The sequence below is a fragment of the Temnothorax americanus genome, unplaced genomic scaffold (assembly GCF_048541705.1).
Source record: "Temnothorax americanus isolate GAGA-0224 unplaced genomic scaffold, ASM4854170v1 Scaffold185, whole genome shotgun sequence".
Classification (NCBI taxonomy): Eukaryota; Metazoa; Arthropoda; class Insecta; order Hymenoptera; family Formicidae; genus Temnothorax; species Temnothorax americanus.
Window position 1 is genome coordinate 16794 of NW_027509324.1, and position 18243 is coordinate 35036.

The 18243-nt window shown below is 48.1% G+C and overlaps 1 protein-coding gene across 1 annotated transcript; it reads left to right on the forward strand.

Moving 5' to 3' along the window:
• The first annotated feature begins 6770 nt into the window (after positions 1-6770).
• Positions 6771-11924, forward strand: LOC143896465 (uncharacterized). The gene is made up of 2 exons (XM_077404368.1): positions 6771-9101; positions 9191-11924. Exons 1-2 carry the CDS (start codon positions 7960-7962, stop codon positions 11760-11762), a joined length of 3714 nt encoding a protein of 1237 aa, XP_077260494.1. The 5' UTR covers positions 6771-7959; the 3' UTR covers positions 11763-11924.
• Positions 11925-18243: the final 6319 nt, after the last annotated feature.

The window sequence follows — 18243 nt, forward strand, 5'->3', positions numbered from 1 at the left end:
GCCGCCTCCTAATCGAGCCGGTACCGGTACGACCGACCAGACGCCTGCCAACCACCCGCGTACGGGCGAACCTGCGGCCCACGGAACGGCCACCAAGCACCAGCCGACCACCCGCCCGGTCGCCCTCCGACCGCCGAGACGCACCGCGCCCGGGGAGGCACCACCAGGGCTCAGACCGGCCCTCCGACCAGCCGCCAGACCGCCCGACCGGCCGCCAGACCGCCCGACCGGCCGCAACAACCACAACGGCCGCACGAAGTGCGGCGAGGAAGCCACCAGAAGCTACGCACACCAGGGCCCGAAGACCACCCGCCCAGCCGCCCGCCCCCCCCGCCGCCCCACCAGCGTGCGCCGCCACGACGCCCACCCTTGCCTCCCTCACCACGGCCCGACCCCCTGGCCAACCAAGCCCCTACCCCCCCCTGACCGCCGAAGTTGCACAAGCCTCCGCCACCTCCCCCCTCAAGGACTTACTGTGGATCTCGTTACCCACCGGGGAGAGGGTACAAGTGCCCCGATCCGCCATTACCCGCAACCGGAAGTTCCGGGCCCGCGCCAGTGGAGCTCTGTGGGTCCTGAGGTTTGACCCACAAGGCAATCTCCGATCGTGCCAGCGCCGGTAAACTGTACAGGCAGCAATAAAATAATGTTGTAAGCGTAAATAAACTTGTGTATTTCCTCTCCAAACGGGGGAGGGGGGTGATGTGACGATACGCGTATTCGTCACTAGCACTACGGCCCTGGCGGCCACTAAGCACATGTTCAGCGTGCGCTCCTGGGCCCAAGCGGTGGGGCAACCGAGCGGTGGGGCAGCCCCAGTGGTGGGACAGCCCCCACCGACCGCACTCGGGGTATAAATAGGGGACTCGAGCCGACTCGAGGCACCAGTCCTGTCCGACTCCTGTTCCCGACACGACCTCTCGCCGAGACCGCTTCACCACGTTGGGCGCTCCCAACGACTTCCTCCGTACAGAGAACGGGTGCTCCCGTTCTCACCTGGGCGCTCCCAGGGTACGGGCCTCCCCAGCTGGGTGCTCCCGGTTGGCATTACCTGCCCTTTCCTGCCTCTGGGTCGGGCGCTCCCGACCCCCTCCGCCGTACGGAAGACGGGCGCTCCCGTCTTCAAGCCGGGCGCTCCCGGTGTACGGGCCGCTCAGTTGGGCGCCCCCGACTGAGCTCCTGACCGACCTGCCTACCCGCGAATCCGCAAGGCAGCCGTGCCTCCGTACTTGCCCGCGAATCCGCAAGGCAACCGTGCCTCCGCGCCTGTCCGCGAGTCCGTCTCTGTCCGACCGCGCATCAACCCGGTACACGTACACTGCGGCTCAGCGGAGCGACACACACGCACACTGACACTCACGCCCTCCATCAAACTGTACTGTAAATAGTGTGAATAAATAGCTTTATGTGAAACTGACCAGTGTCTCCACGTTTTCTCACCCTGGCCTGGCGAGCGAATTCCGAGCGAGAAAACGCGAACGTTACATGTAATATATATTATGTAAAAAAAGAGTTAAATAAACAGGCTTTTTTTACAACTAAATAAACGATGTAATTTCTTTGCGTGCATGTCCATCCCTACCTATATTTTATCAAATATTGTTTACGACGAACATGTTCCAACAGGTTCGATGCGTTATCGAGTCGATCATCGTCCCGATGATGTCATTTCTTCCTTTGTTTTTTACGTACTGCGTCGTAAAAAAAATAGCGCGAAATTGTTTAGTCTACGCGAAGACACCCCCTTTTCCTAGAAAAATGTTGTTTACGACGAACGTGTCCCAACAGGTTCGATGCGTTATCGGGTCCATCATCGTCCTGATGACGTCATTTCTTCCTTTGTCTTTTACGTACTGCGTCGTAAAAAATAGCGCGAAATTGTTTAGTCTACGAGATAACACCCCCTTTTTCCTCGAAAATGTTGTTTACGACGAACGTGCCCCGACAGGTTTGATGCGTTATCGGATCGATCATCGTCCCGATGACGTCATTTCTTCCTTTGTCTTTTACGTACTGCGTCGTAAAAAATAGCGCGAAATTGTTTAGTCTGCGAGATAACACCCCCTTTTTCCTAGAAAAATGTTGTTTACGACGAACACGTCCCGACAGGTTCGATGCGTCATCGATAAAAATACACGCTCCTACGCAGTGCGCTATCGAGTTAGTCTTACCCATTGTACGCCGCCTAGCGGCGTCGTTGCGAACGAGGCCCCCGCGAACCGACGGACCCCGCGGCGCAAACGCGGACCTCCACGCGGCCCCCGCGGACCCCCGCGAACCCCCACGCGGACCCGCGGCGCGACCGCGAACGCGAACGCGGACCCCCTCTCCCCGCGCGGACCAGCGGCGCGGACCAGCGGCGCGGGTGAGTCATCCCGGTGACTTATCCCGATGAGTCATCCCGGTGAGTCATCCCGGTGGTATGTCAAGGTCAACTCCCCCCTTCCCCCCACCCCGCGAAAAATCCGATATTTTTGTGTAACCCGATATCCTTGTGTAACCCAATACCCCGCCCCTCCCCCCCCCCTCACCCCCCGCGAAATCCGATATCCTTGTGTAACCCGATACCCCGCCCCCTCCCCCCCCCTCACCCCCGCGTAATCCGATATTCTTGTGTAACCCGATACCCCGCCCCCTCCCCCCACCACTCACCCCCCGCGTAATCCGATACCCCCCCTCACTCTCACCCCCCGGGAAATTCCGATACCCCCTCCCTCACCCCCTCACCCCCCCGCGTAATCCGATCCCCCCCCTCCCTCACCCCCCTCGGAGCTCCCGGATTGGAACCCGCCTACTATAACTACTAAAGAAACTGCTTGCAACTTTCCTCTAGTTGTCGGGATGACAACTTAAGAAGAGGGCGACAATGTTACGCCCGTGCTGGACACTGAGTAGAGAAGTCGCGGAAAGCTGTGAAGCGCGCTTTTTGACAACGGGAGTTTGTTGATAGATTTATTGATTTTTTGTCTGGCGGATTTTTGGAATCCGCACGCGTTCTGGGTAGTTATTTACAAAAAGACCCCACCTGCCGATGACCTTGATCTTGACATATGTTGTCAAGGTCACCCTCCTGAGTGACCTTCAGAAGTTTTTAGCCGGCGGTCGCTATTCGATAAAAAGTTATTAACTAAAAAGTTTGGAAAATATAGCAGCTATTTTGAGTATTGGAAGGCATAAACGACTAATATTACGCTTTTTTTTAAAGCAGAGAATACTTTATTTTGCGAGAAAGTCGCTGCTTTACCAAAACACAACATTTAAAGCAGTAAATTGTTGATAAATTGAGGTCTTTTTGTTAAAGCAGAAAATACTTTATTTTGCAAAAAAATCGCTGCTTTACCAAAACACAACATTTAAAGCAGTAAATCGTACCTATGTAGATTAGTGACACGCTTTAAAAGTATTTAAGGGTTTAAAGCGCGTCAACTAACCTATATATGCACCTATATATGCTATATTTTCCAAACTTTTTTTGTTGGTAACTTTTTAATAAATAGCGAGCGACGGCTAAAACCTTCTAAAGGTCACTCGGGGTCATAACCTTGACAACATATATCAAGGTCATTGAAATCGGTGCGATCGCCAAACTTTTTTTTGTTAATAACTTTTTAATAAAAAGCGACCGCCGGCTAAAAACTTCTGAAGGTCACTCAGGAGGGTGACCTTGACAACATATGTCAAGGTCAAGATCATTGGCGAGTGGGGTCTTTTTGTAAATAATTACCGCGTTCTGTTTTACGAGCTTGGAATAAATGCATTTCTTAAGTTCTTTTGAGTTTTCTTTCCTTTTGCGAGTTGCGCGAAATACGTGCGCAAGTGTGGAGTGTGCGATAGTGTTACGGCGGCGAGCTTACTCGACGAGCGTAACAATATTGTAATATTTCGAAAAAATAAATATAATTGAAATGTGCAAGCCATTAACAAAAAAGTGTAAGCAAAGCTTCGTAGAAGCTTGGCTTGATGATGATCAATATAAGTCTTGGATACGGAAAGTTCCGTCTAATGATAATTTTTTTCATTGTACAATATGTAATAAAGATTTTTCTTGCAACACGCGCATTTCAAGACATGCGGATTCTGCGTGTCACAAGAATAATATAAGAAGTTTATCTGATGAAATGAGTGACAATGTAAATATAGAAAAAAATATGTCTAACCCAAGAAAATTTCGAAAACAATGGTTAGATATTGAGCAGTTTCAACCATGGTTACGCGAATCATCAAATGATGAAAAAATGTGTTTTTGCTCATTTTGTGAAAAATTAATAACAGCTAATTTGTCAAATATTGATCGTCACGCAAAAATCGCTGCACATATAACAATTGCTACACAAAAAAATATAAAAAGAAAGGAATCGGACCAAAAGTTTGTAGCCGATGAATCTTTTCTATCGTTTGATGAACAAAAAAAAGTAGCAGAAATTCGATACACTGCGCTTATACTTACGTTAGTAGAAAAAAATATTCCGTGTAAAAACGAAACAGACATTCTCGCGTTCTTTCAACTAATAGTAAGTTTACTATTTTCTTTGATGAAACGACATTGCTAATCAGAAATGGATGACGTTTCTCGTGCAATTTGTTGATCCTGAAACATTAGATATTCGCTCGCAATTAGTCAAATTGATTGACATTGATGCAAAAAATAGTAGCGCGGATAAATTATTTAAAGCTTTTAAAAATAAAATGAGGAAATTAAAAATTCCATTTTTAAAATTCATATTTTTATGTCCGTGCCATTCCGCTGCATTAATTGCATATGCTGCATGTGCTAAGATTCCAAACTATTGCGAGGAATTTGTAAAAAAAATAACAAATCAAGAGACACGGTAGTGTCTCGCGCCAAGTATACGCGGAGCGAGACCGAGCGTGATTCTTTTATGCGATTATATTAACAGTAGCCCTAAGCAATTTGCAATTTTTCAAGAATTTACCGAATGTTTTTCTCAAACAATCCGCAAAATTCTAAAATTGACCGAAACACGATGGCTTTCTCGCCATTGGTGTATTTAAAGACTTCTTGAGTCTTGGAACACTATTAAATTATTTTTGAGAGAAATAGTAACGAATGAAAAAACACAGACTGGAGAACATTTATTATCCATAATGCAAAATTATGATGTAAAGAGATATTTATTTTATTTTTAAAATATATTTTAAATTTTTTAAATAATTTTAATGCATTTTTCAGTAGATAAAACAATAACAGTCCTAAGCCGGGGATCTCAGGGGGGTGAGGGGAGGGGGGAACGACTTGTGGCGAGGGGGAGCGGGGAGGGGGGGACGACTTGTTGGCGAGGGGTCAGCCGGGGAGGAGGGGACGACTTGTTGGCGAGGGGTCAGCCGGGGAGGGGGGGGCGACTCGTTGACGAGGGGGAGCGGGGGGGGAGACGACTTGGTGGCGAGGGGGAGCGGGGAGGGGGGACGACTTGTTGGCGAGGGGTCTGCGGGGGGGGGACGACTCGGTGGCGAGGAGGCAGCCGGGGGGGGGCGACTTGGTGGCGAGGGGTCTGCTGGGGGGGGGGGACTTGTTGGCGAGGGGGAGCGGGGAGGGGGGGGACGACTTGGTGGCGAGGGGTCAGCCGGGGGGACGACGACTTGGTGGTGAGCGGTCTGCCGGGGGGGAGGACGACTTGTTGGTGAGGGGGAGCGGGGGGGTCGGCGAGCGTGTCGGGACATGTTTATTAAATATTAATAAACATATCGCATTGAGGTACCGCCGAGGGGGGGGGGGGTAGGTGTCCACTTCTACGCCGAGGGTGGTCCCCCGGGGTGGGGGATCGTCACTTTATCGGCGCGGGGGTATTACAACGGCGCCGTTCGGCTGCTGGAATTTTATCGGCGAATATAAACAAAACAGCGAGTTAGACATTTGACTCCGCAATGATCTCACCCTTCTAGAACATGCGAGCCGCCATTCGGTTACGGCGTCTCACTACAAAAGCGAGCGTCGATGGCCCTACGACGGTTTGAAGATAAAATAGCCGAGGTAAACAATTGATAAAATTTGTCACCGATGACGATTTAACCGTTGCGGAGTCCTCTTCATGTTTTTTTCTAGGAAGAGCCGCTGCCGATTACGATTTAACCGTCGCGGTGGTATTCGGTTATGGCGCGGCATATTACAAAATGCGAGCGCCGATATCCGGCTGCTGGAATGTATAAACAAAATATGTCTAACGATAATTATACGAACGCATAGCATCCGTTGTCGCCAGGATGATTATGGATCCACATCTTGTGGATCAGTCTTCGGCTAGTTTTCGCGACGCGAACGTTCATATTCGAGGGTGAAGTTTTTTTGTGTCAAGTATTCAATACAGAAGAATATTTTTCACGATAAAGGAGATGACAATAATTCCGATATGGATCGCGAGTTAACGGACGACAGTGACTACTTCAGTGACGACGACGACAATCATGAAGAAGTCATCGATAGAATAGTGCTAAATTTACGTGAAAGACATTGCGTAATATATTTTTATTATTCAACGGGTGGTGCACTTGCACTATGTGCTCCGTGTATGGTTGCACTATGGGACCTTGATTTCGGCATGTACGCTCGCCTAAAACACTTCGTTGAGAGACGCGGAACGACGCATGGCCGGTATTGTTCAAGATGTCGTGAATCATTGTTTATGATATTTCCGCGTAATATGTGCCCGATTTGCACACGATAAGAAAAAAACATTATCGCGGCTCTTAAAAGTTGATACTTGGGGCTAAAGTTCTTGTGGCGAGTAAGCGGTATAAAAAAACTTTTTTTTTCAAAAAAACAGTGAACAATAATTTCGAGGCAACAATGGATGTAGATTCATCCGACGAGGATCGTCCGTTGTCGCCGGACAGCACCTATAACAGCGATGAAGACAATAACCGTAGAGAAGTTATGAAAAAAATAGTGTCGCGTCCCGAATTTTTAGCGTTGGATGGACGTACAAAGTGTTGCGCAATTTATTTTTATTTTGAATACGGCTCAGATAACTTGTGTTATTCGTGTATGATCGCTTCACCAGACACTGGTGAGCACATACGTGAACGTCGAGAGCATGTAACCGAGCCGTACGACGTAATGACCATTCAATTTTGCACAGATTGTCGTAATACTCCATTGTTTCAAATATATCCATGCAACATGTGCCCGATTTGCATGAAGTAATAAAAAAACATTATCGCGAGTGGGACATTATACATAACGTGCACAACATGGTGTGGATAATTGAAGAGGAATCTGTGGAGCCTCCAAAATCTGACGATGATATACAAATGGAATGTATTACAACAGATATCATCGATGGTTTGCGTGAAGAAGATCAAGGAGTGAAATTGACGGATGTGCAACGAATATCGCCGGTGCAGTTTCTTCGCGATCGCGAACTCGGTATACGCGGAACCGGTCAACGCTTCGCTAGACAAAGAGTCGTTATCAATACCGATTCTCCTTATAAGTGGGATTCTAACGTTAGACGAAAAGTGTATCGACGGCTGCGGGACGAGTGCGTTAGCGAGGAAGAATCACGTGCAGCTCGCCGTGCTGACGTTGTGCCGTATCAAATTAGACCTATTGTTGACTATCGCTATTGGGCGTCTAAATTTTGTGAACAGCTCTATGATTGTGAAGCAACATACATTAAGATTCATACAGGTATTGGGAAATACGTCGAATTGGTGGTGATGAACAATTCGATACGTATGTATATGTACCCTGCCCGTATCAATAATCCTAATCATCTATTGATGTTTCAAAAAACCTTTGAACGTGACTTTGATGATGTTGATAATTGGGAGCATAATCATGGATTTAATGTCCCCTACTTCAGTTCTGATTCTTTTATGTTTGCGCACTATCGCATTCAAAGTGGCAAACGATATTGTCCAGCGTGCGATCGAATCACGTGCAAGTGCTCCATCGAAGAATGTGACGTGATTTAAAAAAAGACAATATTAAAAAACAAAAACATGGAACATCTCGATAAAACGGAACGCGACCTGGTGGAAGGATCCAACCAAATCGCTACCTTGGACGAATATCTCGCATGGGAACAGCGATGCGAGAAGTTTATTGAGCAGCTCGAAGAAGACTGTCGTTCCAAACGTCCGCGGGTCTCAGACGGCTCTCAGACTGTCGGAAACAGGTCATCTTTAGTGGCAAGAATCGCGCGACTCGATGGTGCGAAGACTCTATTACAGAGACGGTTCGTACATATCGGTGGTGAGCACGCGGCGGGCAGTAGTAGCGGTAACGAAAACGCGGAAAGACTCGTTTGGCGAGAGATCGATGCCGCGTTCGAATGGCGTGTATTGACCGGTGCGGTGATAAATATCAATTACATCGAACCGCGAAAATTTCTCGAAGACGCCGAAGTCATCGTGCTCGATCGTGTGCGGAACGTCATGCAAAGACACGCAAGTGTAAAGATAAACACCGTGTTCAACGGCGAGTTTGTGACGGGTGACAAACGTGCGAACAAAAGTGTCAGCACGGGAAACCGTGAACTCTTTCGTGCGTCCGATCTGCGCGAGTGGTACGAGCTACACGTTATCGAGCCTACTTTATCGCGTCTCGAAGAGTTTCAGGAACGCGATAGCGGATGGGCGTTGTCGCGTATACTCAATTTGACAGTGAACGTGAACAAGTACAATCCTTTGCGCGCGGGATGTTACATCAATTTACCGCAAAAAATTAAATCGAAAAAAGCGGTGATCAACGTGCAATCGATGGACAATGCGTGCTTCGCGTGGTCAGTGGTGGCTGCTTTACATCCAGCCGAAAGAAATTCAGAACGGGAATCCTCGTACCCTGATTACACAACAGTATTAAATTTACAAGGCATTGAGTTTCCAATGACTTTGAAACAGATTAAAAATTTTGAAAATCACAACAATATATCCATCAATGTGTATGCCATCGAAGGAGAGAAAACACCGAACGTTCTCCCGATACGGCTCACCGACCTGAAGAAAGAAAAGCACGTAAATCTGTTGTACGTGCAGGACCCGCGAGACGACAACGTGGGACATTTCGCGTGGATAAAAAATCTATCCCGCCTCGTGAGCTCGCAATTGAGCAGGTACGATGGTCGGAAATACTTTTGCGATCGGTGAGTACTTATACTCCTTTTAATAAAATTATAAAATATTTTATTTTTTATTTAATAATTTTCAAAATTGTGTTTTTTCTTTTTTGCAGATGTTTACATTATTTTCATTCGAGCGAGAAATTGGAAGCCCACGGAGTAGACTGCCGAGAGATAAACAACTGTGCCATCCGACTACCGAGCGAGGACGACAAGTGGCTGAGATTCAAGAATCACAGCAGGAAGGAACGACTTCCGTTCGTCGTGTACGCCGACCTGGAATGTACCCTCGAGAAGACGGATGCGGATCCGACAACGTCCACATACACGTCTCAACATCATCGGGTATTTAGCATAGGATATTACGTGCGGTGCTCGTACGACGACTCGTTATCCGCGTATCGATTTCATCGCGATAAGGATTGCGTCGCGTGGTTCGCCGAGGAACTAAGACGTTTAGCACACGACGTAAAGAACATCTTGTCCGATAATATACCCATGGCGGATTTTACGCGAGACGAGTGGAAAAAATTTAACAGCGCAACGCACTGTCACGTGTGCGAAAAACCGTTCGAGCCAGACGACGTGCGCGTACGCGATCACTGTCACTTGACCGGTCGTTATAGAGGTCCCGCGCATTCCAGCTGTAATCTAAATTACACAGATTCGCATTACATTCCCATAGTATTTCATAATTTATCGGGTTACGACGCGCATTTTATTATCAAGGAAATAGCTACAGCTTACGAAGGACGCGTAGACTTACTTCCAATCACGAAGGAAAAATACATTTCATTTACGAAAAACGTCAAAAGCACTGAGGATAAAAACTACCAAAATTGCATCAAATTAAGATTCATCGACTCGTACAAATTTCTTAGCGCGAGTCTCGAAAAATTAGCATCCTTCCTCGATAAGGATAAGTTAAAAATTATACGTTCAAAATTTTCCGCGTTATCCGACCAAGATTTCGAATTATTGACGCGAAAAGGTGTCTTTCCGTACGAGTACATTGACTGCGTCGAAAAGTTGGAGGATGCGTGTTTACCATCGCGCGACTCGTTTTACAGTTCATTGACAGGCGACACCGTATCCGAGAGCGATTACGCGCACGCCGTCAACGTCTGGCAGCGGTTCTCCATTCGAACGCTCGGTGACTACAGCGATCTGTATCTAAAGATCGATGTCTTGCTGTTGGCCGATATCTTTGAAAATTTTCGCGATAGCTGCGTCGCGAGTTATGGACTCGATCCGGCGTATTATTACACTCTACCGGGGTTTACGTGGGACGCTATGTTGAAGCATACGGGTATCAATTTCGAACTGCTCACGGACATTGACATGGTCATGTTCATCGAACGCGGTATACGCGGTGGTCTGAGTCAATGTTCCGGCAGATACGCGCAGGCCAATAACAGGTACATGCAATCTTACGATACATCGAAACCATCGTCATACCTGATGTATTTCGACGTAAACAACTTGTACGGCTGGGCAATGTGTCAACCATTGCCTTATGCAGACTTTCGATGGGTCGAAGACGTCTCGAATTTCGAGTTTAGCGCGATCGCTTTGGATTCGCCCACGGGTTACATTCTCGAAGTCGATCTAGAGTATCCGCAGAATAAACACGACGCGCACGCTGACCTACCGTTCTGTCCGACGCGCGATAAACCACCCGGCAAACGGCAGGACAAACTTCTCGCCACGCTGTACGATAAGAAGCGTTATGTCACACACTACCGCAACCTACAGCAATGCACGCGCCACGGTCTTCGCGTCACAAAAATTCATCGCGTATTGCAATTCGCTCAATCTCCATGGCTTTGCAATTACATCGAACTCAATACAAAATTTAGAACACTGGCCAAAAACGATTTCGAGAAAAATTTGTATAAATTGATGAACAACGCGGTTTTCGGGAAAACGATGGAGAACGTTCGAAATCACGTCGATGTAAAATTAGTGACAAAGTGGAACGGTAGATACGGCGCGGAGGCACTGATCTCGAAACCAAATTTTCACAGCAGGAGCGTTTTTTCAGAAAATCTGATAGCCGTCGAACTGCGAAAACTCGAGGTTAAATTTGACAAACCTATTTACGTCGGCATGTGCATTCTCGACATATCGAAAGTCTGTTTGTACGAATTTCATCACGAGTACATGTCTCCCCTGTATCGCGACAAGTGTAGAATTATGTATACCGATACGGACAGTCTGATATATCATATCGAGTGCGAGGATGTGTACGAGAACGTGAAACGCGATATCGCTAGATTCGACACGAGCGATTACGCGATCGACAACGCGTACGGTATAACGCTCGAGAACAAAAAAGTGCCGGGCTTGATGAAGGACGAGAATAACGGTGCGATCATGACCGAATTCGTCGGACTCAGGGCGAAAATGTATGCCTTGCGAGTGGATGGTAAGAAAGACTGTAAAAAAGCGAAAGGTATCAAGAGCAACGTCGTAGCCAGGTCGATAACGTTCGACGATTACACGAGATGTCTGCGAGACGAAATTGAAATGAAGCGACAGCAGGCTTGCATAAGGTCCGAAAAACACGAGGTGTACACCGTATCCGAAACAAAAATCGCTCTGAGTCCGTACGACGACAAGCGATACATTATACCTAATTCGACCGATACGTTACCGTGGGGACATTATCGAATACCTGTGTAACATATGTATTGTATAACGTATGTATAGTATAACGTATGTATAATATAACGTATGTATAGTATATGTATGTAACGTAATATATAATGTAGTAGTAGTATAACGTATGTATGTACGAATGTGTGTGAATGTAGTATAACGTAACGTATTGTGAGTATTATATTACAGTATTGGAAAGAATATTATAATAAAGATATTACACATGTGTATTTCATATATTTTTTTACGTACTTTATATGTATTTCATATTTCAAACATTTTACATGTATTACATATTAGATATTGCATTTTTTTTATGTTAAGAATAAAAATACAGTTTACACGAATTAAATAACATTGTTCTTGTGTATCCATGAGTTGTGCGATCCATCGAATCCCAGCCATTTAACGTAAACCTCGTCGCCCCTCCTGCGCAGTACTTTCTCCACGAGATACACGTCTGGATAAGTCGCGCGATGCAACTCGTGCTCGTAGAACCCTCCAGAGACGGATTTTCCACGATAGTCCTCGAGTAGATAGGTTACGGGATTGGTACGCTGCACTTTAACGATCTTAAACACCTCGGTGGTCCAATTCGGTGTGTAGCCCTTCTCGAAAATTGTTTTGTATTTGCTAACGCGCACCGAGTCACCCACTTTGAATTTTGCCGGACCCGCGATCTTTATCGCGCTGTACACCGTAGCCAAGAGTCTTTCGGCTTTCGCGGGGGTAACGTCGACGGGTCGCATGCCGATGGTTCGATGCTTGCGCGCGTTGTAATCCGACACGAGTCGCGGCAACGCGTCGACCCACTTGTAATTTCCGTTGAGCGTAAACATCTTCCACATGTTGTTTTTTAACGTACGATTGAATCGCTCGACGACCGACGCCTTCAACACCGAATACGTGGAATAATGATTGATGTCGTGTTTTCTCACGAGACGTTGCACGTCGGTGTTGTAAAATTCCTTCCCCATGTCGGTTTGTAGATTACTAGGGCACCTCCCGCTGCGTCGAATTATCTCAGCGATAGCGTCGGCTGTCTCGCTGCCGCCTTTACCCTTGAGCGGCACGGCCCACGCGTACTTGCTCAACACATCGATGACGGTGAGTATGTAGTGGTAGCCTCCGTTGAAACGCGAGTACGGACGCATCTCGACGATGTCAGCCTGCCACAGGTCGTCGTACCCTCGCACTATGACGTGTCTGCGGGGAAAATTTCTTCTCGCCGGAGCGTGCAGTTCGTCCACCAACCGTCGCTTTTCGATATTTTTATCCGCATCGGTCGATTTTAACGGTCTCATGTTTCGTTGTCGCCGTTTCTGCTTCTAGTGCATCGTTCGTAGCAGTTTCCAAACAGTTTGTACCCGCTTCTGAACAGTTCGTAACCGCTTCTGAACCATTCGTAACCGCTTCTGAACCATTCGTGAATCGTTCGTTGTCGCTCGTCGTCGTCGTCGTCGTCAGTTAACTGCTTCTTACCACTCATCGTCGTCGTCGTCGACGTTCTCTAGCCGTTTGTAGCCTTTCCTGTCTCCGCGTAGTTCGCAGCTGTTTCTAAACCGCTCGTAATCGTTTTTAAGCTGTTTTTGAACCGTTCGACAACCGTCCGACAAGCGTTCTCGAACCGCTAGACAGCCGTCCGACAACCGTTCTCGAGTCGTTCGTTGCCGTTCCTCGCCGTCGTTGATGAACCGTTGCTTCTCTTCACTCGACGCCTTTCGATAGTCGTTTCTGCTGAACCGTTTGTCCATTGTTGTTGTTGGTTGTCGCGTCCGATTCAACGGTAGTCGAATGGCGAAGCTTGTTTATCGCAGTCCGTAACGCTTGCAGATCTTTCTCGAACGCAGTCAGCTTCTCGTCTGATTCTTTTCGTTGATTGTTCAATATTTTAAAGAATTGATCAACGTACAGTTTGTTAACCGCGTCACCGTCAGTCTCAGGTTGCGCTACGCGACGAATCTTGCGCGACTTTGCGTCAAAGTCCGTGGCGGCGCGACACAGAGCGTTATTGCGCACGAAATTTCTCATTAATCCGCTCCACCGATGGTACGAAATGGCGTTCGTCGCGTCTCCGCTGTGCTCGAACAATCCAAATTTGTTGATCGGCATTTCGACGCTGATTGAACGGATCGCCGTCGCATGGTTTAATTTATAATAAGCCCGGCTTCGCGAAGTTCCTCGATGATCGACATGATCTCGTTGTCGTGGGCATTGTTGCCAGCTTGACGCGAAGCGTCGAGCAATCGCAGACGATCCACCAGCTCGTTGGGGTCGTCCCAGTGCACGTAGTCGATCTTATTGTCGGTTAGCGTCATCGCGCGAGGCATGGATAATCCCTTTCCAGATTTTTTCTTCTTGGATTCGGTAGACATCAACGGTGAGATTACAAATCGATACTTGAATCCCACGTTGCCCTTTAGTCGCCCGAGAGGATCGTGCTTGTATTTATGAGCACTCGTTGCCAACAATATGCTCCTGTACTTGATCTTATCGTCCTCCGTGTAGATCGCGTCATCGGGTATTTTTTTGAAGATCAACTCGTAAATACCGGGTGTGCCGGCGTATCGTACGCCGTCGATATAAATGTTATCCGCTTTGTCCACGTCAAAACTTTTATTACCGAGCATCAATTTATTATTGCCGAGATAAACGCCGTACGCTATGTCCATCGATGGACAGGCGCCCAAAACATCTGCGATGTAAATTCGGCTCAGTGGACCCAAGTGATCTTCCAACGATTCTATAAACCATTGTCGACCCTCCGACGTTTGCAACCGATTATGAACGGTCGTCCTGATCGAGTCGTCCGTGGTTTCGAAAACATTCGCGGTTTCAAGAAATTCGGGACTTGTACGTTGCACGGTTCGCGTCGGTGTAGAGGTTATCGGTGTAGAGGTTATCGGTCGTTTCGATTGATCAGATTTACACGGTGTCGATGACAGATCCGGCCAGGAGTCTGATCGTTTCTTCTTTCTTTTCGGTGTAACATCCTCCTCCTCCTCCCCGCGCTGTTGAACGGATAGCGGTTCGATTTTCGCGTCAGCGTCGCTCTCCGTCGGCTCCTCTTTTTTCACCGCGATCAAGCTCGAGTTGTCAACGATCTTTTTCAACGGCCCGATGAGAGGTTTAAAGTGCGTGTCCAACTCAATGTCCTTCTCGATCTTACCGGTCTTCAAAGCGCGAAGTTTTTTGCGAATCGAATTACTCGTCTTTGCAATCTCTTTCACGACCTTCTCGCGTTCGCGAATCGTCTCGCTTTCGTCGATCGCAGCCATCGCGGAAAAAAAAAGCAGAGTGTCGATCTCTCTCTCTGTAATAACGCTAATGTTTCACCTCCGTCGAGGTATCGGCAACGACTGATCGCTTTTACGGTATCGCGAACACGTTAAATCCTTTTCTGTATCGGCCGTTCGAAAGCGCGCTGTCCTTGTCTATCACTACAAATCCGTACTTTTGTTGCCAACAATCGTGGCACAACGAGCAAAATTTATCGTACGACATGTCGGTATTCACGTGATCGTTGTACACGTGTTTCAAATTGGTACCATCCTGTTTGAACAGGATCAGCAGATTCGCGTTGTCCCGTATCAGATGTTTAGGTATTCTCGCGTACGTCTGACAGAGATAGAAGGAGTCGACGCTCGAGTGCCTGCCCATTGAGAAATACTCTCTCACAGCGTCTTGCTTATCGCACGCCACGTCATCGAAGACGAAGATCGAGTTTGGACGTGCGTCGCTCGGTGGAATGACGTCACTGTTATTGGAGAACGTAAAATAGCCGATTTCGTCGATCGATGTCAACAAATTCTCCAAATATCGATATTTCGGCTGTTGCAGCGATTTCGAGTACACGTACACGTTTTCGAAACGTACACCGTGCGGACTTTCCAGCAAGCTGATCAGAACGTTGGTTTTACCGCAATTCGAAGGGCCGCAAATGATCGCGCGTATAGTAGTCGGTAACATCGTACCGTGCTTGCGTTTCTCCACGTTGCCCCCCATCGACCGTGATCTGTCGTCGCAATTCGTCACGCGAATCGCCAACGGTTGTCGCACGAATCTCATTTCTTTCCACACTGCCGACTTTCTGGCTGACTCGAACGCCTATTTATAGGCGAGCGGAACCGCGAATCGCTCAGTAGCAAAAATGTTCGTCCTACTGTCGAGATCTTCCGATATTCGCGACTTGAGCGCCGAACAGCTGCAATTTGTGCCGAAAGCCGTTCTGCTGCAAACGTGCGGCGATCACGTCCACTACGTGTGGGACAAGCTTCCGGAACATTTAAAGGCGGATTTGGAGGTTCAGACATATCGTCGCTGTTACGAACATTACAATCGACCGTGGCAGCGAACGCACATCGACGGTCCCGCGCCAATGATAAAGGATTGCGGCGAATGTCAACGAAAAAAAATGGTGGAAGCCTGTTAAATCGCGCGATAAACGCACTTCCGTTCGAATTACACATTCCCAGCTATCAATTTTGCGGTCCGGGAACTCGATTACAAGAACGATTGGCGAGAGGCGATCAAGGTATTAATCCATTGGACGCGGCGTGTCGCGAGCACGACATAGCCTATTCGCGTAACCGCGATCTCACCGAGAGACACGCGGCGGACGAGATACTCGCTGCGGAAGCGCGAAAACGCATTACCGCGAGAGATTCGACTCTCGGAGAGAGAGCTGCCGCTACAGCCGTTTGGGCAACCATGAAGGCTAAGACGAAGCTCGGAATGGGTTTGAAAACGAAAAAATCGAAAACTGCGAAGAAAAAAAATCTAACGAAAAAACGGATACTTCCTACAGCGAAACGAGGCGGCGTATTGCCGATTCTACCGTTGTTGGGAGTTCTCGGCTCTCTGGCCGGCGGAGCGGCGGGAGTCGTAAAGGCCGTGAACGATAACAAAGCCGCGCGGCGTCAGCTGGAAGAGATGCAACGTCACAATCGCGCCGCGGAAGGTCGCGGACTTTATCTCGCTCCGTACAAATACGGACGAGGGTTGTATCTCGGCCCGCACAAACGCGGGCGAGGAGTAGCGTCGAAAATAAAAAAAAAAAAAACGTCAAAAAGACGTTAAATATGCCCGCGGGTATTACGACTAACGTACAATTGAATCGATTGGCAAGGCGTATGCGCGTACCGTTCTTCAGAGGTGTCTTCATGCGTGATTCGTTACCGATCGGCGGTGTACGTCGAAACGAGAGCGGTATCGTGAATTTGGACGACGCAGCGGGTCCCGGTACTCATTGGGTAGCGTACGCGAAGAGGGAAGATCGAGTCGTATATTTCGACAGCTTCGGCAATCTTCGACCACCGAAAGAATTGGTGCGATATTTCGGGCCGAGCGTGACGAAGATCGAGTACAATTGCACGTCTTATCAGCGATACGATCAGAACATTTGTGGACAATTGTGCCTGCGATTTCTCCGGACGATCGATGCAAATTTAAAGCCCGACGGTGCGCCGTGGTGACTCAGTATTCGTTAACGGTTTCCGCCGACATGTCTATAACGTTCACGCTGACCGGGAAGAGCAGCATCCTCGCGGAGCACTATTTTCCCGCCGTGGATCTGAGCGACGGTGACTACGAACTCGGTCTAACGTGCTTTGAGACTTATCACACGATTCCGAACGTGAATTCTTCGAACAATAAATTTTATTTCGACGAGGATGACACGGAAATTACGATTCCCGAGGGATCGTACGAGATACGAGCCATAAATGAGTTTTTGAAACGCGAAATTTCACGAAAACGCCCGCGACGCGTAAATCGTTCCAACGATGATCGTACGTCGGTCGCGAATATCGCGCGAGAGACGACCGCTCGCGCGAACGGCTACGAAGACGAGGCCGCGGAATACCCGATAGTGCTCCGCGCAAATTACAATACGATGAAGAGCGAGATCAAGTGCGCTTTCAGAGTGAACTTTAACAAACCGAACAACGTTGGATCGCTGCTGGGATTCTCGTCGAAGCGTATATTGCAGCCGAGACAGTGGTACGAGTCGGACGCGTCGATTAATATTATCAACGTAAACATTATCCGCGTGGAGTGTAACGTAACCGCGGGTGCGTACAGCAACGGCAAACGCGTTCACACGATACACGAATTTTCACCGAGCGTACCACCGGGATATAAGATATCGGAAACGCCGGCGCAGATCATTTATCTGCCGATCATCGCGCGAAGCGTTACGGATCTAACGATACGCGTCACGGATCAAGACGGACGATTGCTCGATTTTCGAGGAGAAGAGATCACCGTCAGATTGCACGTACGACGGCTACAGCGATAACGCGCGACGTGTGACATGCTCGTGTTGAACGACTCGGAGCACGCGACAAATAAGAATATCTTTACGACTGCGACGATCGACGATATCATCAAATCGACATTCGGTAGCGTTAAAACTGAGACGAAAACAGAGACGAGAAAGAAGCTCAACGCATCGAACGTTAAATTTTTACAATCTCTGGGATTCGCGGTACGAAACATCTGAACG